Source organism: Oryx dammah, unplaced genomic scaffold (genome assembly GCF_014754425.2).
Source record: "Oryx dammah isolate SB20612 unplaced genomic scaffold, SCBI_Odam_1.1 HiC_scaffold_17, whole genome shotgun sequence".
Classification (NCBI taxonomy): Eukaryota; Metazoa; Chordata; class Mammalia; order Artiodactyla; family Bovidae; genus Oryx; species Oryx dammah.
In genome coordinates this window covers 30120121-30142495 of record NW_024070201.1, presented here as the reverse complement: position 1 = coordinate 30142495, position 22375 = coordinate 30120121, and the positions used below count along the sequence as shown (strand labels likewise).

The following is a 22375-nucleotide window of genomic DNA, read 5'->3' as shown; positions in this document are numbered from 1 at the left end:
CTTTTATTACTCCTTTCTTACAAAGGCTGCAAAAAATTAAAATTAGAATATATATAAATAATTAAGAGTTAAAATATCTTTCCTTTAAAAGCTACTTTTAATCTCTAAAAAGAGAATAATCTCAAAAAAATTCTGCCAGGGCAGTCAAAATTAATATAACTACTAATATTTATCCATATTTTACTTAATTCCCTTTTTGGAAACAAATTATATCTTGTATCCTGTTATGCAATAACTGCATGGTAAGAACCTTCTCTCTTTTTTTTTAAACTATTCACATCTATTTACTAATACACCCAATTTACCTTCAAACACTGTCTCAAGAATTCTGACCATGTAGGGCTTCTGGATAAATACACAAGAAACACAAATACTTAAGTAACAAGAAACCACAAACCTTCCCCCAAACTGCACAAATGACAAGTGCAACTAAAATACAACCAAGTGTACATTATTCTGACAAAGGGACCAACAAATTATTATCTTTAAAAATGAATGTTTTTCTAACATGACACAATAGAAATATAACATGAACAAAAGGCAGGTCAAAGAGTTAATTCTCCATGGGGAAAAAACTGTTTATTTATTAAAAACAGACTGTACTGCCCCAAGCAACCAAAGCCAGAATCCATTCAATGCCAAGAAAAATTCAAAATTAAATAAAATTTTATGTACAAGTCAATGATGACCAAGTTTCTGCTTCAGTCACTACATGGATTCTGAAATGAGATTAACAATATAACTTAATTAAAGAAAACTAAAACTACTTGGACACCTAGAAATACCATTTTAACTAAGTTTCAATGAACAGTGAAAAACATCAGATAAGAAAACATAGATAGTACTACCCTAAAATAAACTATTTTCATGTTATATACAATAATTTATTCATTAGCCTGTATAAATCCTCTTTGATCAACTCATTGTCACCTGCCAACCTACAAACTGAAGGGATTGTATTTGTTTAGCTTGCTTCCCACTGTTACATAATACCCCTCTCCCAAGTATGTCCTGTGAAACTGACTATTCTAGATCCATAATATAATGTCTATTACTCCCATAACCATAGAAATGATAAGTAAACTTACTGTCCCACAATATATGCTAGTAAAATCTATGAAGTTGTGAGTCAAAATGTAGGCTTTAAAAAGGTCCTCAGATGAACTAACCTGAGCAGCTGAGAGTGAGTTAAATTATTTCTAAACTAAAATTAGATTCACTTTCTTATTTTTATATTGTTTTAGGACTATTTCCTTAGAGATCTGACAGAACTTTTCTCTGCACAGCATACAGCATAAGTGAATACAGAATTTTTAGAAATGATTCTGATATTCTTCTCCAGAGTATATCACATCAGCAACTGGGAACTCCCAGAAGACTTAGAGCCATTAAGGGCTGGGATTCCTTTCAGTTGGCGTCATTCCAACAGAGGCTCTGTGTGAAATGAAACCTCCTGCAAATCAAATCTGTTGCAATGTTATTTTTTTCCAGAGGTTAATTACCTGCTTCACACTTTTGCGCACGCGCGCACACACACACACTCAGGAGGAAAGGACATACTGGAAAAACAGATGACATTCTGCTGTAAGCCTCCTCCAGAAATACTCAAAACGAAATCAAAACAACTTTCTGGCTGTCAAATTCTAGATACAACTCCATGAACATCCTCTCCTACTTAACACCGCTCAGTCCACAGCATCATTATCTCCAACTACTAACAGACAGTAAGAATTTACTAAAAGAAGTTACACCTTCAGATTTTATCTTTCAGAGATACTCAGTGAAATATTTATGGTTGAAATTATGATATCCAGCAACTACTTCAAAATAATCCAGTGGAGAAGCAGGGAAAGGAAACAGATGAACCAAGACTGTCTACGCACATAAAGTTTTTGACGCCAACAATGGGAATATGGAAGTTTATCATATTATTCTCTGTACTTGTGTGTATGTTTGAAACTGTCCATAAAAATTTTCACAGATTCAAAACCCATTTAACAAGAATTTATCGATCGCCTCCGATGACAGACTGTCTTACTGCTCTGCCCTTTCTTTCCTTAAGAGGATTATACAGACCTATTATCACCCGACCTGTGATGCCACCTGTGGGAGGAGTACACATCTCTGGCCCAATGACAATGAGCGTGACCGACTGCTTTGACCAGTGACATGTGAGTGACCTGATGTACACCTCGACGGAGCAGAAGTTTTTGAAGTCACTGTATGTTTCCATCAGTTTTCCTGTTCTTTCCCTCTGCCACAGAAATGGCATATTCCAGGGGCTGCTGGGGGGATGCTCCTTCAGACAGGGTTCCAAAAATGCTGCAATCAATCCACAGCTGACAAGGAGCAGTGTAAGCAAGAAATTAATTAGTGTTGTAAGCCACAGGTATTTGTTGGTGTTGCTATGGCAATACAACCCAGCAAAAGCTGATAGATACATTTACTACCAGTTAGTTAGGTACCAAGAATATTAAAATGATGAGTGGTATATTTATGAGACTGTAAAGTAAGGTAGACACACACAAAAAAACTTAACTATAGTTACCTCTGAGGAGAGAGTCTGAGAACCAGAGGGTGTGCAGGGTACAGTTAAGATCAGAAGACTTTATATATTATTATATCATTTGAATTTTTGTGAGTATGTTTAACAACATCATTTGGATATCTGGATAATTTGGGCTATTTTTTCTTCCTTATGCTTTTTAGTACTAAAATAGAATAAAAATATAATGAAGCAGACAGTAACTAATTAAAAATTAGTAAGAACTACCCTCCTATCCTTAAGGAATCTAAAAACCGGTTGCAATTTAGCTTTAAAGAAAGCTTCTTCCAATAAGACATTCATTGTTAATTCTTAAAAGTGGTAAAGGTGATATGTGAAAACAAAATTTTATAAAATTAGGAGTGTAAGTACATGCAACTCTCAGTTTGCTCATCTTAAGATTTCAGTAAAGCAAACATAGGTTTTTGTACTTGGGTAGTACACCTACCGATCTCAAAGGAAATTCTCTCAATTTTATTTTAGTATGCCAATTAAACTGGTGAAGAAGTGCACTCTAGGCCTTAAACTTGGTGAATAAGCCTTAACCATAGACAAGCCTTAACTACAGACAAGGTATCTACTCCTCTAAGTTAACCCATACAGGGTAAATATATTTTTAAGCATTAGAAGAAAAACATTCCAACCACAACTCTTGAAGTGATTAAACAAAACTTCAATGGTTACAGAAGTCTCAAGGCCAATAAAGTAACACTTCACTACGTGAATAAATTTTTACTTAAACTTGAGCAATACCTGCAAATATGATTAGGGACATGTCTGCTCTTTTCATCTTAGGATCTCAAAGCACTTTACAAACATTAATTTAACCCTCATATCGCCTTCAGAGGTAGGTATTATACAACATTATAACCGATCTATTCTGCCTACAAAACGTTTAAATATCCCTTCAGCAGTACTTGCCCTGAGGAGATATTGCCAAAACAGCCAATAAGACAGGAAATAAGCTGACAGTGCATATGCAACCAACAATCTCTAAAAAGATCAGACCTTCACCCACAAGAACTTCCTCTGAGAAAACCACAAAGACTGTAGAGGGTAACCGCAACATATCAGCTTGTGTTGGAACACAGGCAGATAACCCATCTAATCTATGGAAGGCTATGTCCAAGCACCTTCACAAGGTATTGTATACGTATTTCAGTGTGTAAGTGTATTTGGGGGACCTGTTACTCTTCTGGACGAGATACAGTCACCTTCTACATTACATAATCAATTTCATATATAATTTATTCAGATGCTGATTTTTTCACCACCACAAATATCTAGATTTTTCTGAATCCACATGAAATCCTCCTTAAGGTCGAGTATATGAACCTAACATCAGCATTTAAATGTAATATTTAACCAAAACGGTAGTCTCAGGACAGTTATCTTTAAATGCCTATAATCGGCATCAAAAGAAAAAACAGTGTGACAAGTAGATAAGAGTAAACGTTAACTAAACCAGATTTTCTTATATATTCCCAATTTCTTCATGAACTGTCCCAAACAATCCCATGACAGGAAACCTAATTTTTTACTGGCCTTCAGATTTGCTTATCTCTCAACACTGGGAAGCCACCCAGGTCTATCATGTGTCTATGACCTAAAAAAACCAGGATTCAGCATTTGAATTAGTAAGAGATCCTGTTTTGCTATGAATCTAAACTGTCAGCTGCATTGGTGCATGTTAATTTAGTAAGGAAAACAGTATATTTCTCCTTTTACTGAAAGTCAGTAGCGTATGTTTATAAAATGTAGGCAAAGTCTCTGACCTGTGACACCATCACATATTATCTCTGCAAAATAAAAAAGCTGAGAATTATTCTAGGTACTAGCTTCATAGGTTTGTCTTGGTGTTAGAAACTCTTACAAATTTCTTTCTTTTGCAGCTATCTTGGTACTCTAGATATTCTAAGTAGAGACAGTAAAATACCCTAAATATCATCTCTTTCCAAAATTCTGACGTTTGAGGTAACAAAATCACTAGCAAAACAGGGAAGAATAAAGACATCTATTTAAAGTAACTTTAAGTATCAACAATAAAGGTCTACTAATACAACATTCAAGAGCTCTATCTTATATATATATAATAATTTAAATATCCACGTTTTCCTTCTGTTACTTATCATTAGTAACAATTCTTGTAAATACACTGGTAAGAAAATAAAACATTATTTCAATATTAATAACAGTATGTCTTATTGGAAAAACCTGCTTATCACTGCAAATCTATTTCTTTTCACTAATAAGTGGAAATAACAGGAAAAAACAAAGTTAAACAACACAAGCACAAACACACAAAAAACCAAAACGGAAAAATGACACACAATTTTAAGGTTAGACTGAAAAACTACTGTAAAAAGCAAAGAAAAGAAAAAAGAACAACTTACAGATATATTTTACCATACAGTGATATCTTACTTTAAAGCTACAACCACATCTCTTTATTAAATTCAGAGATAGTTCATCCTCATTTCTGATTAATTTTCAACCAAGATGGCTTATCATTTGTTTGCTATATTTTTTTCACATAATTGATAATCCTTGTAACTTACATTAGGGTGCGATTTTAGAAAGAATCACTTTGTAAACAACACTTTTATAACATGAGCAATTGCTTAATTAGCTGATTTGCTAATTATGCTGTTTGTATGTAACTATTTGTTTGTTTTTTTGATGGTGACATCTCCCATATCCATTCTAAAAACTATCTAAAATAAAACTGAGTCAAAATGGTCTTGAGAATTTCTTTACTTATAACTTTGGGCTATGCCTGGAGAAAACAGAAGATCCCTGTATTATGGTAAAACCAAACTGGAACTTGTTCTAGAATATGAATAAAGTTAAAATATAGACTATCATTTTGTAGTAGGATAGCATTGAAAGAAAAAAACCATTCTGCACTAGATGAGCAACTGAGGAAAGGCTAATAAAATATTAACAGGAACAGACTGACTTTTAGACACAAATCAACAGAATATACAACTTGGCTCAGCGAAGAATAAGGGTGGGGGGAAGGAAAGGGTGGTGGTCATCTGTCTGAACCGTTTACAGTCACATAAACATAAAATGGGAGGAGATCATTATTTAGCCTAGTACAGCAAGTGTATACAAGTAACAGGACAACTTAAAAGAAAAGTCTGTGTTAAAGATCAGGAAAAACTTCCTGACTACAAGATCTATCAGATTGTTGTTCAGTCTCCTGAGGAAGTGACGATAGCTTTATCCTCTAGAGATACTTAAAATTAGAATGGATAAGGTACTAGAAAGCATCCGGTAAGAGAAAAAATCCAACCCTGACTTAGCTTGGAAAGTTACAAGGGAAGCAGGACAGAAAAAATATACACAGAAAGACAATAATTTAGAGTGACATCTGGAGGACTTGAAAGCCAGAAAATCTAGGTCATATCTTGAATCTATCCTTTCCAGTTTTATAATCTTAACTTAAATGCTATGAGTTGCTGTAAGTATAAATGATGAACTGCCTCACATTTAACTGAAGACATGGTAAATGTTAAAGAGCCACACTGCCATAGGATATCATTACATGTATCAGGGTATTTTCTTCAAAAGGAAACAACAACATTTATAATTTTGCTGATTTTAAATTTTCAGTTCAAATGCCATTATGTTGAAGATTCTTAACTACTGAAAGGAAAAGGACCATGCCTTCCAATGAAATTTTAAAACATCAACACCACGTTTTAATGGATGAAACTTAATGAAGTTAATTATGCTCCCTGTTTCTGAAAATGTGGCATGGTCAATCCCTAGGAGATAAGCAGTTAAATGATAAGTAGCATTTCTAGTAACTTTGTTAGACAACCATGATGTAAAAGCACTTCTCCAATTACCGCTGGAAAACCGTTAAAATATCCTGCTGCTTTTACAACCCGTATCAGTTAGGTAGGCAATTCATACTCAATTCATGAAACCACCAGTGTGTTAAGTGGTATTACCAGGTTAACATATTTTTATTATGATTCAAATAAAGCTTCTCTCATCGTCTCACTAAATACACGTGAACATCTTATAAATGTGCCATTAATCTAGAAGACTATGGCTCTGTACTTTTGAAAAAATTTACTTCGGACTGTACATGTTGACTCATGTAAAACTGTACAAGTGGATGTGCTACTGCATACCTGTCTGAATCAGGATTTTAAACTGAAAAACTAGAAGAAAAGACAACATTAAAATGAATACAAAGCCAGCTCTGTGATCCTGGCCCACTTTCAATTCAGTATTTATCTAATGACTGATTTTACAAATGAATGCTACAAATAATTTCACCTTGCAGATGACTCAGGCAGCCTTGAAAACAGTGCACATACAGAATTTTTGTTTTGTATTTTAATCAAAAGCATTATTATACGGCACTGTTGGCAGAAAAAGTATCATGAATGAAAACGTTAATTACTGGGCAAATGCATATAAAGCCTCTGGCTTCCAGACTCACTTTAAAAAGCTGCTTTAAAAAAAAAAAAAAAACAAAAAGACTTGCTTCAGTTAAACAAGCTTAAAGTTGAACTTACAGTGCTTAAAAAAAAAAGCCAATATATTAAAAACCTTTTATCTATAAATCAAAACCAAGAAAATCTACGAGTCCTAGACAGGACATAGGTTCTTTTCAACAAAGACCTTTATAGCAAAATCCTACCTGTATTGTCCCTGAAAATTCACTGTTCTAGAATACAGCCTGAAACAATTTACTCAGTCCGCTGAAAAAGCATTCTCTTATCTCTCAAAAGAAATTCCAACTTCCACAGGACCCCTAAACTCTTAGGGAGAGGACAAGCATCCAGGAGGATTAGAAACAATCAGGATTATTTTGGGACCAAGGGCAGCAATCAATGCAAACTGGAGAACAGCAATCAGATATTTCTACCACTTTTCAAGTGCTGGTTCTAAAAGCTGAAAAATAAAATCTTCAGGTCTCACAGAAGTTACAAAGCAAGACACTGGATGGTATCCACAAGCTGTTTAGATATTTTTTTTAACAATTCAAATATACTACATAAAAACCATAGCTACCATGAACATATAGTTTGAGTTTTAAGTTGATAACTACACTTTTAAAAAGGGGGCTGGAGTGCCTGAGGAGTAGAGAATGAAAAGGGGAAAAGGGGAGTAAATGAATGTGTTAATTTAACTGCAAAATAACAACAGGATATAACAGAATTCTGAGTCTCCAAAGTGACCATTCAGAGCCCAAACATAGCTGAATTCCATCCCAGCCCCAGCACGTCCCTAACACAAGAATAAAACCCTTCTTATCTTGTTCAGCCATGTGTCGCCTGCCACAAACTGCAAAACAGAACAACGCCCAAAACCAGCTAGTCTGATTTCAACTGAGGACAGACAGACTCTGTAGTCAGAAGCATCACAATGAAAGAACTCTAACTCACACAGCTGGCCTGGTGGGTCTGTACACTCTAAAAAACAAAGCCATACCACATACAGTACTTCAAACTTGAAAGGATCTTTAAAAAGGCACTGTTAATTTGCCAATAGCTCTAGAATCAGGAAAATGTACCTAGAGTGCACTGGAGTTAGACCATGAGAAGAGGCTGAGGTAGTAGTTAGGCTGAAAAGAAGATGGGAACTATTCTATACTAGTAACTTTATTAAGGCAGCCTGGCACAGAAATAACACTAAACCAGTACTTCCAGATTTCACCCCAACATATATTCAAATCAGGGACAACTCTAAGAGTCAATGGATGCTTGAGATTTATGGGGCAAGATACGTTCAAAGAAAAAGTAATGATCACATAAGAATAAATCTCATGGTAGAAAAAAAGAAACTAGTAGTAAATTCCTAAGAAATACGAATCCATAATTGTCTCACCAAGGCACATTAAGTGGCTTTTAAAGTCTTTTGTCTTTTAAAAAGTATGTGAAATTACCTGAACGAATTCAAGTAGATATTAAACCCAAACCAATTTGCAGATTCATCTTAGAATATTCATCTTTTAATCCTTTGTGCCCAGCACAGTGCCTGGCAAAAAAACAGGCAGCATTAACTGCGTGCTTATTGTACATTTGTATCTCATCTAAGTTATAAAAAGCAACACAAATCCCAAGGTTTTCTTTCCAACATAATGGAAATAGGAAGAAAATCTCTGAGAAGCAAAGAAGAAGGGAAGATCATTACTTGGGGGCCTTTAGGTGATTTTAATGTGGAATGAGCTGGTGATCCAAGGTTCTGTTTCTACAGAATTAAACACCCTTACTATTGCAATGAAAACTACCAACATATTAGTTCCTAATAAGACTTGTCTCCAGGGTCAACAGAGAAGGCAAGAATTGAGAGAACCAGGAAAACAATTACCCATGAAAGTGGCTTCTCAGAGACAAAACACCCTGAAAGAAAAGGAATGGGAATAACCAGAAAAAATCAAAATAAGCATTGTTAATAATGTTAAGTGTACTCGCAGAGAAGTTGAAAATTAAATGCATTTAAAAAAATACACAAACAAAGAATAAATAGTTTAAATATTTAATAGAATCTTTTAGGTGAACATTCACGTGATACTGGGAAGCATCAACAGGAACAGGAAATTCTGTTTCTGGAGTAGCTGTTAGGGTAAGATAATGGAATTTAGCCCTTTTAAAATCAACAAATGAGTCTTAACAATTGGGTGAAACTCTCTTATTAGGGAATTCAACTACTTTTTGCAGAAGCGCTTCTCAAAATGCTTTCTTTGCTCTCTAACTTCAGTTATTTGATCTTTTTTTTTTTTTCTTTTTAATGATGTAATGGTTTGAAGGCTGACCAAAAATAAAACAACAACTGAAACTTGGGACTTGAATAAGTAAGTAAGTAAGTAAAGTCACTCAGTCGTGTCCAACTCTTTGTGACCCCGTGGACTGCAGCCCACCAGGCTCCTCAGTCTATGGGATTCTCCAAGCAAGAATACTGGAGTGGGTTGCCATTTCCTTCTCCAGGGGATCTTCCCGACCCAGGGATCAAACCCCGGGTCTCCCACATTGGAGGCAGACGCTTTAACCTCTGAGCCATCAGGGAAACTTGAATACAACGTTATAATAACACTGAAAAATATGTAGTAAAGAATATGCTTTTATCACTTAAATATTTCAAAGAATAACTCTAAACAGTAAGGAAACTCACTTAAACCACAAATGGTCTACCTCAATTCACCAAGCAACATAGGTAAGTACTGTAAAAGACTGACCCAACTCAACAAATCCACCTGCCAGCTTCTACTACATAATTCGCTTAGGCCTACACCCCTTAAATGCAAACGTTTCTGGAAAATGAAATCCTGAAAGTGCAATAATTAAAATCAAGCCCCATGATGTTCCCCTGCCTTTTTTTCTTAGTTCCTTGATATTGTCCCCACCAGGAGACTGGGACTTACTGGTAATTCCAACATTCTGGAAAACTATTAGACAATAAACACTGTGCAAGTCAATGTTTCAAGGATACCAATTTCATAAATCATCAGGCGGTAGTCTCAGAATGAAGTTCACAAACAGAACAGGGTCTAGGGAACTACAGGACAGGAGTTAAACTTATGAGGGACCAATACCCCAGCCGACCTCCGGCGCTGACCTTCACCCAAAATGACCTTCCTCTGCTTCCAAGATTAGTAATGAATCCTAATGCCCACTACGGACAGAAAAACACAATCGTGGCTTTACCTACCCTTCCTCCGACACTCTGGAAAAGTTTCTCTCCAGAAAAAAAAAAAAAAAGAAATACATTTCCAAATTCAATCAACCGGGTAACTTGGCAGCAACCCCAGACCAACTGCAGAGCTCGGAAACAACCCTCCGTCGGATGCCTGTCAACTTCACTGGGCAAAGGCAATCGGCAATCCTGACTCTCCTGTTAGGTCGGGCCCCATCCAGGGAGGCTAAGCGCAGGGGGGAGCTTCATACCAACCTGTCGGTGATAGTAGACTGTGTGCCACTCATTGGGGCCCTTGGCGAGAGGTCCTCCTTTTATCCAACTTGCATTTTACAGTAACACCTCCACCCCACCCCCAGCTCTCCGGGATCAGGCCCGACTCCGTAGGGGACACCAGAGTCCAACTCAAAACTCCATTCAGTCATCTAGAACGTCCGACTGGCAGGGGTCAAGGAGAGGGGATGCGGGTGGGAGCGAAGCAAGTTATCTCCCCAAACAAACCGAGCAAGTCCGCCAGAAGGCGAGGTCTAAAGCTAGGGAGCGATCCTTGGGAAAGCGCCGGAGAAAACTTCGTCACGGAGGGAAGTCAGCGAGCCGCGCGGGGAACGGACCTCAGGAGTCCGCCCAAGGCAGGATGGGCTCCTCGTCGGGGTCTTGGGGGCCTGCAAATCCCCGCCGCCGAGCCGGGGCCCGCTGGCTTCTGCTTTCTATCTGGGGCTGCCGGCCGCTCGTGGCCGCGGTCTCGGCCGCGTCTCGGGCCGCCCCGCGTCAGCCGCGCACGGCTCCATGGCCCCGGGCCGGGGGACCCCTCTCGTCGTCCTCGCCGCCCTCCACCAGGCTCCGGACGCCGGGACGAGCACGAGCGCTGGGGGAGGAGGTCCCGCAGCCGGAGGTGACAGGAACCTGGTCTCTCAGCCCCGCGGGCTGCTCCCCATCCCTCGGAGGCCCGGGCTCTTCCGCGGTCGGCGAAGGCGGCGGCGGCGGCGATGGCTCCTCCCCGACGCGCCGGTAGGCGGCGGTTCCCGCGAGGGGCGGGAGGTTCCCGTCTGACCCGGCCTGGAAGCACTGGCCCGGGAGGCCAGCGGCGACCGCGGCGACTCGGAACGCAGGGCCGGCTCGCCGGGTCCTGGGGCTCTCGCGGGAGCGCGCGCGGCGGGCGGAGGAGGCCGCCGGCGGTGGAGGGGGCCGCGCGACAACCCCAGGCGCGCGCGCAGGTTCCGGTTCCGGTTCTGCCTTCCCGGCCCCTGCCGCATCCAGCGCGAGCGCTCGCCCTTCCCCTCCCCCGCCGACTTTTTTTGGCCTCCTCCCCTCTGACTTCGGGAAGCCGCCTCACCCGGGATCCCTCCGCGGCGCGCGGGGCGGCCCCAGCCCCCAGCTCTCGCCACCCCGCGCGCCGCCTCCGCTCACCGGTCGCGGGTGCGTGCCGCCCCCGCGCGGACGCCTCCGCCGGAATCTTGTCGGGGGAGAGCGGAAAAGTAGTTCTGCGGGGGCAGAAGGAGGTGGGCACCATGCGACCCTGAGAGTCCCACGCGCCAACCTAAGGTTGTGCCAGGGAGCCCACGAATGCCGGAGGTTGCTACTTTGGGGTCTAGCTTGCCCTAACTCGGCTTTCCCCCAGAGAGAACGCCCCCAGTCCCGAGGAGTTGAGGATGAGAGAGGAGGCTCTTTGGAAATTACTCACCCCCTTGTCCTAGAAACTTGTATTCCTTAAGGGAGCATACTTGTTCTTTTCTGATAACACGCACAGACTGTTTTCGGCGAATGGAAGCAAACTCAGGTCCGGCTGCCCGGACCCCGCTGCTCTCTGGTGAATCAGACCCCAGCAGAGAGAGGTTTTGGCCTTGGCCGCTCACCTGGGGCACCTGCTGGCCTCGGCCCAGGGCAGGGGCTGCCGCGCAAAAAAGTCTTGGCTGCCGGCGGAGGGTTGGAGGATGGAAGTGTATAGGAATGGGGAGACAGTTTGGGAACTGGAGCCAGGATTTCTTCGTATAAGGTTGCTTTTAGGCTGCTTCTGCCTTGGCAAAATGAAATGTGTTATTTGCCAAATTGAGCAAGCATGGTGCTTTCCACAGCGGCTTAACAAGCTTGCTGTGGAAAGAAATGGGAGCGGGGGGAAGGGAGGCAGTTTATTTATCCTGTTACATTACAGTTCTCTTTGAAGAGTTCCCAAATATATATTTTTTTCCTACTAGGTAGTAGGTTTAGACACCCATCCAGTTTTATGGTTGCGTAACTCAGGACTCAAGCTATTCAAGTTCCATGTACAATATATTTCTTCCATTCCGCCTGAAGTGGCTGTCTCTTCATACAACCATTATCAGACTTTCGGGTTCAAACCTGTATTGGTGGGTAAGGATCTTTAACCTTTTTTTGTGGAAATCAAGTGGCAAAGCAAATCTAATAAACAGTGGGTGTGGAGAAAGGAAACAGTTACCTCTTAACAATGCTGTTTCTAAAAGTCAGTCCGCAACAGTGCGTGAAAGGATCATTATCCCTGAATAGATGCATGAGCTAAGGCTGACGTTAGAACTGGGTTAAAAAAAAGATAAACAGAGGCCAAAGATGACTCTTTATTGCTCGATTTTTTTTTTTTTTAAAGTCCAGGGCACAGCCAACTAATTTTGTAATGTTTATTTTGGGAAAGAATAGAAGCAGAATAGGGTTCCAAGCCACTTTCCTAATGATCAGACCAGGACACATTGCCACCTGCTGGTGTACCCTAGCATGATAATTCTGTCCTGAAAACTCTTCATTAAACTGCGCATTTTCCATAGATAACTGGAAAGAGCTTCATCGTTCTGTATACAATGACCAAAATTCAAACCTTATCCACAAACTTTTAGACGTGCTAAATATCTTTTTTTTTTCCCTATTCCAACAATTTCACAGCGTAGGTATCAAATTAATTGGACCCAATGACTCATCAAATCATGCATTTTGAAAATGAGTTTCCTTCTTCCCTTCAAGAATGCCTCACTCCACCAGCTTCAGGAATAACACAAACTGGGAAAGTTTCCTAATTCACCTTCTCTTCCTTGCATACAAAACCTCTTGGCAGGCTGCTTTCAAGATCTTTCCAAACTTAAACAGACCCAAAGTTCTAGCTGTGAGCAAAGAGGCCATTTGCTGTGGGAAAGCTTCGGAAGATGGTAAGCAAAGGATTTAATTAAGCCAGTGATTATTCACTCCAGGGCTCTTTTTTTTTAAATAATGAAAATCTCTATATTCACGCACAAAGCTCTCATGGTAAAAAAAAAAAAAAAAGTCCTGAAAGCCTCTTTACAGCTGTCGGTAGCTCTAGACTGTTCCAGAGTCTGTATATAGAATACCTTCACAATAGTTACACCAATTTAGGCAGAACACACTCCACAGGGACATTAGTCCTTTACCTGTCAATGACACCTATCCACTGTGCATGCTCTTTGAGGTTTTCCAATGGGGGGTTATCCAGGCCCTCATCCATTCTTTCAAGCTGCTTATTGAGCACCTGGCTTCCCAAGTGGCTCTAGTGGTAAAGTACCGCCTGCCAATGCAGGAGATGTAAGAAACTTGGGTTTGATCCCTGGGTTGGGAAGATTCCCCTAGAGGAGGAAATGGCACTCCAGTATTCTTACCTAGGTAATCCAGTGGACAGAGGAGCCTGGTGGCCTACAGTCCCTGGGGCTGCAAAGAGTTGGACATGACTGAGCACACAATGAGCACCTACTGTGTGTCTAACACTGTTCCAGTCTTTGGAAGCAGAGTCTGAAGAAAGCAGAAAGCCCTGTCTTCATGGACCCAACTGGACATCATCATTTTCAAGGCAACTACTCAAATAGGCCGAACATAAAGAAGGCTGAGCACCAAAGATTTGATGCTTTTGAACTGTGGTATCCAAGAAGATTCTTGAGAGTCCCTTGGACTGCAAGGAGGTCAAACCAGTCAATCATAAAGGAAATCAATTCTGAATATTCATTGGAAGGACTGATGCTGAAACTGAAGCTCTGATACTTTGGGCCCCTGCTTCAAAGAACTGACTCATTGGAAAAGATGCTGATGCTTTTGAAGATTGAAGGTAGGAGGATAAGGAGACAATAGAGGACGAGATGGTTGGATGGCATCACCGACTCAATGGACATGAGTTTGAACAAGCTCCAGGAGATGGTAAAGGACAAGGAAGCCTGGCATGCTGCAGTTCATGGGGTTGCAAAGAGTCAGACACGACTGAGTGAACAACTAAAACAGGTGGCAAAATAAGAAATTAAGTTCTTCCTCCTCCTTTTGGCAAACTGCTTTCTGTATGTAGATTGTTGCCTCAAAAAATAAACACTATTAAGAATGGTGGATAAGAGCAGCTAAGAAGTATTTTGCCGGTAAGTGTAAATATGGTTCAACCTTTCTGCCGGCCAAAGCCTTTTTTTTTTTTTTTTAAATCTTCTTGGCAGAACCACAAGAAAGACATAAAGCAGACCCTGGGTTGATAAAAAGTTGTTTATTTTTATAAAATTTAATATAAATCTTATTGAAATATAAATTCTTCTTGAGCAGTGTTAATAATTATTACATAGTAATCTGAATGCAAATGAGTACTTCATGTGTCTGACCATACCACATGTTAATTAGCCCTTCAGTACCTGTCATGGACAAACTCAGCACCTTAACTGCTGAGTCACCTTCATTTCACAGTTTTGTCTCAGCAAGTTGCCTTCAGAGTTATCAACTAAAACATCAAGAAAAAGCTGAAATGAGGGATTCTCCTTCTCTTATCATTAGTTAGGTTTCTTGAAATTCAAGAAATCTAAGTACATTCCCCTAAAAGAGCAAGGTCTACAATCCCTTCACTTATGAGGCGTAAGGAGAAAAGAATTGGTACCAGATTAAGTCTGTTCATTCGTCTGGTATGGGACAGGTTGCACTGTGCCAAAATTCAAGAGATGGCTTTTTTCTTCCTTTTTTTTTTTTTTTTGGTGCCAAGCCATGCTTTTTTAACTAGGCTTTTGCTAAAATCAGCATTCCCTAGCATCCTACTTTGACCACAATCTTATTGGAAAGAAGCTAACCAGCATTTCAGGGATGTGGGTCATAGAAAAAAAGGAGTTGGGGATGCTACTGTCAGATTATTCTCATGTCCAGCAAATCTCCTTAACCAAATGACAGTCATTTTAAAAGACCCATAGTTAACATGCCTTTAAAGCTGTCTTTTCCCAGAGCAATGACTTCATGCGGTTCCAACCACTCATGCCTGGAGAATGATGTCCATTTTCAAGAACCACTCATTAGGCTAGGATTACGAGTGCCCATTGAATGGGCTGACACTTCCTACCGACCTCCAGCCCTGACTTCAACAGCCCCAGACTCTTGCTCATCAGCTGAGCTACGTGGTCGCCACTATGTGGTCTCAACAACACAACTGACTGAATAAATAAAAAACAAATAAATAAAACTTCCCTTTTTTCCCATAAAAGCCCTACATTAAAGACCTTCATTAATGAAAAGCCACCTAATGTCTCTATGAAATATGCAATGCAATATTTTGTTTATTGACAGTAGGGTTCAAACAGAGGCAAAGAGTAAACAAGTGACCTGCCCAAAGGATCTGACAGGTGAGTAGCCAAATTAGTTCAAAGAACCTAAGAATTCTCACTTCCTAAGCCCTTTTACTACACTTGTGTTCTTGCTTTTCCTAGGTAAGATGAGAGACTATTGACTAAGAAATATTTTTTTCCTCCTAACATTGGCTTTTTCATAATATACTGTCCAGAGAGAGTGGCACCTTTTCCAGAGAAAAAGCAGTAACAAGATGAACAGAGAATGTATCTGAAATGGGGAAAAAAAAAAGTCTCATCACCCTGAGGCCAGGACATTTGGTGTCTTTGGTTCTGGTTTGTATGTATAGCAGAGCTGAAACCTGAACTGGCATCTCAAGCCCAGTGGAATCTACATGGTAAATCCCTGCGGAATTCAGTCACAGCCTCTCATGCCTAGGAGATTAATGCACAAAAGCCCTGAGAACTGGCATAGTTTTCCTGGTAGGGCAGAACCCGTACAACAGGACTCAGTAAATCTGCCCACACCTCATTCATCTCTCATCCGAAGCTCTAGCTCTATGGTTTTTGTGCAGAAAAGAGTTAATAGAGCAGGCCTGGAAAGGGCTGTCTGCAAGGTTGGCCCTTGGCCAGCATCCGGGGACTTAGATTTCGTCAGGAAGGTTCCCACATGAACTGATGAGACTGGCTCACTGACTCTAAACTGCACAAACAATGTGGTTCATGACGAAAACCTCCTTTCCTTCTGGGAGTCAGGAAAAGGCGGCCTTTTTCGCACCATGGAAAGACTGCCTATGGCACCAGCCCCCATCTGAAACCTTGGATACTGAGTCTCTAACAAGCTTTCTTTTAGACATTTCATACATACTTTGAACAGATCATTGCTAGAGGAATTAGCACATCCTGCATGATTCCACTGGGAGAGAGCTCTCGAAGCTTGGGCTGGTTTCCCCTGTACTCTGCTCCGGGTGCCTTTTCCTTTTGCTGAGTTTTCATTGTGTCCTTTTGCTGTAATAAATCAAAGCTCTAAGTAAAACAAAGTGCTGTGCCCCGTGAGTCTTCCTAGTGAAGCATCATGCCTAAAGGTATGTACTTGGGGACCCCCAAGTATAGGGAGTCCTATATGGTATATACCAAGTATATGGTATAGGGAGGCTCAGGAAGTAGCCCCCCATCACTGTCATGGTTTCACCCCCCATCCTGCTCTCAATTTCCTCATCCAAGTTACTTCCTGAAAGTCCCTCACTTTATAGTAAATGGGGTGCATTTCTTTAAGTTGCTACACAGAAACCAGGAAGAAACACTTGTTTATTCAAAGGAATAGGGAAGAAATTGCACTAATGTTTTTTGAGTTCCTTTCTAAGCTGTCTGGTCATCAAGCCTCCCAGGGACAGAAGAGCCAGGGTCACCACAACCTACAAGGAATGCAGCACACTCATCTCACAGCTCTGACTTACTCGCAACTACTGCTGGTAGTCGCACTTTCCACAGCTGTGCTGCTGCAGAAGTTAGCGTTTTAATACTGGAATGTGTTCTGCTCCAAGACTGGCTTTCAAACCAATCAATAAATTTAGCCCTTTGTTGTGATCTAAGTTTGTAATAAGCATGATTCCGTAACAGCCATATATCCAACCTGGTTCCCGTGGCTGACTGAACCTAATCCATTGTCCAGAGCAAGCCTTGGCTAGTGTGTCTTGAGATGTCTGTTAAGTCTGAGCTGCCGCTCCTCACTCCACCTGCTTCTCCAGGTGTGGTACTTCTTGATGCTTTTCCTCCATGCAAAGCGCCAGATGCTAAACATGAAACACCAAGACACCACATACATCGCCACTCCCCCAACCTTCACAAACCACTTGGGCGTGGGTGAGACCATTTCACAGAAGAGGAGGCAAGCTCCTACACCAATCCTCACTCCAGTGAACAGGGCCACAAAGAGGAAGTCCACCACGTCTCCAGTGAAACTATGGTAATGGCCTGTTTCACGAAGAAACCAGCGCATCTGTAGCAGGGGGTTGGTAATCTCGCTTCCGAAGAGGACTGCATTGACCTCTGTGCCCGACTCTCCAAGCATCAGGGCCATGATGATGCCCAGAATACTCAGTGTGTGGTGAGCCAGCATCAGAGGCCCCTCAGACCGGAAGTAGATGCACCAGCCCAAGTCGAAGATGAAGTAGCCCAAGGTGAGACACAGAACGTGCACTTGGAGAGGTGTATTGGGTGAGCCTGAAATAAACCAAGACAGAAGCAAATTGAGTAGCTAGGAATTGTGCTGGCTTACACAGGGATCCTGTGTTGCTCTTTCTCAAACCTTTTGGAATCACTGAAAACAAAAGCAATGGCAGGCACATGCTTTTTAGAGGCAACAACAACAACAACAACAACAAAAGACTAAAATCTAAAATTCTGGTCTCTATCAAACCAATGTTACAGGCCCCAGGACATGCTGTTCTGATGCATCAGATCTCAGTGAGTGATTCGAACACCAGCAGTGATCCAGTGTCCTCTGTGTAGCAGCATAAAATTGAGTTATTTTGTTCTTTCCATTAAAATACTACACAGTCACTTTCTTCCTTTTTTTTTTGACTAGCTAAAAGTCTGCTTCCAGATTCAGTTATTCTATCCCACTAGCAAATGCAAACTATCATATATGGGAATAGACAAAAAACAAGATCCTACTATATAGCAAAGGGACAATATTCAATTTCCTATAATAAACCATAATGGAAATGTTACTCTGTCTCAAATGTCGCATTAATTTCTTAGCTTAATGGGTTAGATTATTGACACTGGTGGCCCTAACTTGTTTTGAAAGTGGACTCTGGAAAGAACCCCCAAAGTTAGTATGTTCCCATATGCAAGAACATAGGGTGCAAGGACATGACATGTTTGAATCCATTAACAACCTTCGTGTAAAACATAAAGCTTAAGCATTGCTTCCTATCAGTTTGATAGTTTGAGGAGGAAATTCAGAAACTCAGTATGGGAATATAAAGAAATTAGAAAAAGAATCTAAGGAATTTAAAAAAAAATCATATTCTAGAGAATGTACAGATTGAACTACATCCCCACAAAATCCATATGTTGAAGGGTTGAACCTCAGTACCTCAAAATATGACTATATTTGGAGATAGGACCTTTGAAGAGGTAATTAAAATAGAGTCATTAGGGTGGTGTTCTTGTAAAACGAGCACACTAGGCACAAAAGACCATGTGAGACAGCAAGAAGGCAGCTGTCTGCACACAAAGGAGGGGAAGCCTTAGAAGAAATCAAACGTGCCAACTTGATCCTGGACTTCTAGCCTCCAGAATTGCAAGAAAATCAATCTTTGTCATTTAAGCTACCCAGTCTGTAATAAACCCCAGCAAACTAATTCAAGGGGAGACAGGTTTTGTATTCTAAGGAACATTTAGGAACACATCTGGCAGCTTAAAAATTAATGCAGCTACCCCAAATAATGAGGCATTGGTTAAATAAAGGATAGCAAATGCATACAGCACAATATTATATAATAACTGACAAGGATAAGGAAGATCTATGTACATAGACATGGAAAGATGATGTCCTTTGAATATACAATCAAGTAAAAGTTGCAGGTTACCAAAAAGTTTGTATTATACAGTCCACTATTGTCTGACTGTCTGGGGGTGGTGGTAGAAAATGTTGATATTGCTTTTATAATTTATACATTTTGATCAATTAAATTGTAAAAAGCAATTAAAATTGTTTTAAAAAATAGAGTTATGAAAAGTAGAACAAAAGGTGATGCATACAATACCAGAATTAACAAGAAGATGAATGAAGACTCCCAAAGCACATTATAATAGTAATTATTCTTCAATATTCTTCAGCATTATACAAATTCTGTGGAAAACTCCCATCCTTCTAAGACTACCTCCAAATCATAAATTCCTAAGGGATAATTCTCTAACATCTCCCACATACCTGGGTGGGTAAAAGGCCAAGGGCCGTCAATGAAGCCAATATAAGCTGAGAGACCTATTGAGAGGATTCCGTGGGTGAACGTAACCAGCCGGCAGTTCCACTCACAGCTTCGGTGCTTATTCAGGCGACAGAAAGAAACGTAGAGCGAAAGCCAGCCCCCCAGGCTGCACAGTGCCTGCAGACACAGAGCTAAGGCCATCCTATGACAAAAAGACCAAAACCAGAAAACAAAGAATGCACCCTAAGAAAACAGCATCGGGTCACATTGAGTATATGTCTTCATTTCTACTGTAAGACAGTACAAAAATATTGCCTTCACAGAAATACTTTTTCCTTATCTACATTGCCAAGAATCTTCCACTGAAGTGTGGCTGTAATTCTGATTGCGTGTTCCTTAGAGATAACTGGTCAAAACAGTAAACCAAAAAGCAGGCACTGCATTCTGAGTTAGCAGACAGTCTAATACAACATGTTGTAATGATGAGTAAATGTCAATAATCTCCCAGTGATGACTGACCTTGGACTACGAGACACAAGTAATATAATACACGTATTAGATGTGTTCATACTTCAAAAATCCCAATAAGAAGCTCTCACGGAAAAACACCTCCACCACTTGTGTTCTCTGCTAGAAGTCATATGACACATGAGAGTTTAAAGTGGTTTTAAACTGATACTAAACTCAACTGAAGTTTGGATTTGAATTATGGGTTTACCAGTCAAAACCAAAATGAGGTAAACCTGAAGATAGAACTAAACAAAGACTTAGATATTTTGAAAGGAAAAAAAAAAAAAAAAAGCTAGTTCTATTCAGTTTTGTAGTTCAACTCAAAAACTGGCCAAGCGGGAAGCAGGATTTTGAGGTACAAGTGGGGAGTTTCTGTTAATATATAAAAATATCTTTAAGGAAATTAGTTAAAAATGAAACAAAGTCAGAAAGCTACATTTTGACATTCTTACTAGTGATAAATATACCAGGACAAGAATGAAAATAATGGAGTCAATAGAGTCAGACAGGACAAAAATCTGAAAATAACCAAGATGTCCTTATTAATTTTCATTAGCCCCTCTACTGAAAGTACAAATAAAAAAGTTAAAAAAAAATTCAGATATCTGTCTCATCTCAGCAGGAATTTTCTGCATGGCTACACTCACTGCTTAACCCTATTCTGACAAGTGAAATAGTATCTGTGGACCAATACACATCAGTACACAAGCCACTCCCAAGAATGCTATCCCAAGAGGGCTTTATGAAGGTCAAGTGCAGTACAGCTTTCATCTGAAACCAGATTTCTACTCAAGAAAACAGCAGGTGTCAATCACTGACCTGAGTTCCAATTCTATTTCTGCCCCTAAATAGCTATGAGTGTGTGGACCAATCACTTTCACCTCTGGAGCTTCAGTTAAAAAGAGAGAGAAAGCAGAGGGGAAAATGACCGATAAAACTCTATAATCCAGCCCAGTTCTGACAAGGAGTTCTGAGAGGATTTTGTAAAACTTCCAGGCCAATTTTCCGAGCAAGAGCCAGAAGTACAAAGGACCCCGAGTGAAAAGAACCGTCCTCTCTCATTTCCTTTTAAAGGCCAGGGTCACCAGCCAGAGTAATACGGATCAGCTCTTTTGGTTATGCCGATTAGTATTTTTAGTGTCTTCTTCCCTGAATCCTAATTCCCTGGCAGAACAGAGGGAACAGTAGCCCATTTACAAACAAATAAAAGAATAGGCATTCGTAAATGGCAGATACAACGCTGTGACCTTGAGAATGTCACTCCATCTCCGCGTTTGGGCTTTTCACTCTTGGGGGAAAGGATGGCAGGGTATTTAGATGGCCGATGGCCGTTTCAACTCAGAATTCCAAGGCTCCAGTCCGCGCTCCTCCCTGTCCAGGGGCAGATTCGGGAGGAGGAGCGCTGGGCGGGCCCACCTGGCTCTGGGCCTCGGAGCAGGCGTGGCTGGAGCCAGCGGCAACCTCGGCGCCTGGCAGGCACGGCGAGCGCATCTCCCCTGGACGTGCCTCCCCTGCGCTGCGGCCACGCCCGGCTGCGGCGCACCTGAGCCGGACCGTTATGCCGGTATCCCGTCGGCGCCCAAAGGCAGAGGGAGGCCCTCTCCCCTCAGAGGCCAGGCCAGGCCATCTGCCGGCTTCCTTCTCCCACCCTCGCCCCACTCAGCGGGCCAGGCATGCCAGGCCACCCACGTCCGGAGCCCAAGCTGGCCGCCGGAGCCGGGCGGTTCGCGCGCAGTTACCTGGTCCAGCGCCCCGGAAAGCCTCGGGCGCCTCGGCCCCAGCTCAGGACCGGGATCCCCGGGAGCAGGAAGCAGCGGAAAGAGGGAGGGAGGACCAGGCTCTGTCGGCGGCAGAGGAGGAGCCGGGGGTCTGGGGGCACCTGCTGGCTGGGAGGACGGAGCGCACAGCCAGAGCTGGCCCCGGGACTGTTGAGAAAGCGGGCGGGAGGATCCCCTCTTCGTCACGCAGGCCTGGGGAGGCGAGGGGCGGGGGTGTGAGGGGTGATGGTGACCTAACAGTGACGTGAGACCTGCAGACTGTTGTCCTTGCTTGCTTGTTTGTTGTCTTTGTTAGAACAGTTATCCATCCCCTGCCCCCACGATGTGACGGCCCATCCCATAACCAGTTGGAGAGCACCTACTAAGTGCTTACCCCTCTACTAGGCTCTGTGGGGGATTTCACTTTTGCGTTTAAGT

At 41.5% G+C, this 22375-nt stretch overlaps 2 protein-coding genes across 4 annotated transcripts in view; both read right to left on the bottom strand.

Moving 5' to 3' along the window:
- The window catches only part of ARHGEF12 (Rho guanine nucleotide exchange factor 12), a 158561-nt gene extending 147163 nt beyond the window's left edge, over positions 1 to 11398 (bottom strand). For both annotated transcript variants that reach the window (XM_040258116.1, XM_040258117.1), the window contains exon 1: positions 10460 to 11398. In XM_040258116.1, the coding sequence (XP_040114050.1) occupies positions 10460 to 10491 (32 nt within the window). In that variant the 5' untranslated portion in view covers positions 10492 to 11398. The remainder of the gene's footprint in view (positions 1 to 10459) is intronic.
- Positions 11399 to 12820: 1422 nt separating this feature from the next.
- On the bottom strand, positions 12821 to 22086 carry TLCD5 (TLC domain containing 5). Of its 2 annotated transcripts, XM_040258195.1 has the most exons (3): positions 21920 to 22086; positions 19673 to 19872; positions 12821 to 17952 (listed from the first exon to the last, which is right to left on the bottom strand). In XM_040258195.1, exons 2-3 carry the CDS (start codon positions 19869 to 19871, stop codon positions 17414 to 17416), a joined length of 738 nt encoding a protein of 245 aa, XP_040114129.1. In that variant the 5' UTR covers position 19872; positions 21920 to 22086; the 3' UTR covers positions 12821 to 17413. The 2 variants fall into 2 exon arrangements, with proteins under 2 accessions (XP_040114129.1, XP_040114130.1); XM_040258196.1 differs by lacking the exon at positions 19673 to 19872.
- Between the last annotated feature and the right edge of the window lie 289 nt (positions 22087 to 22375).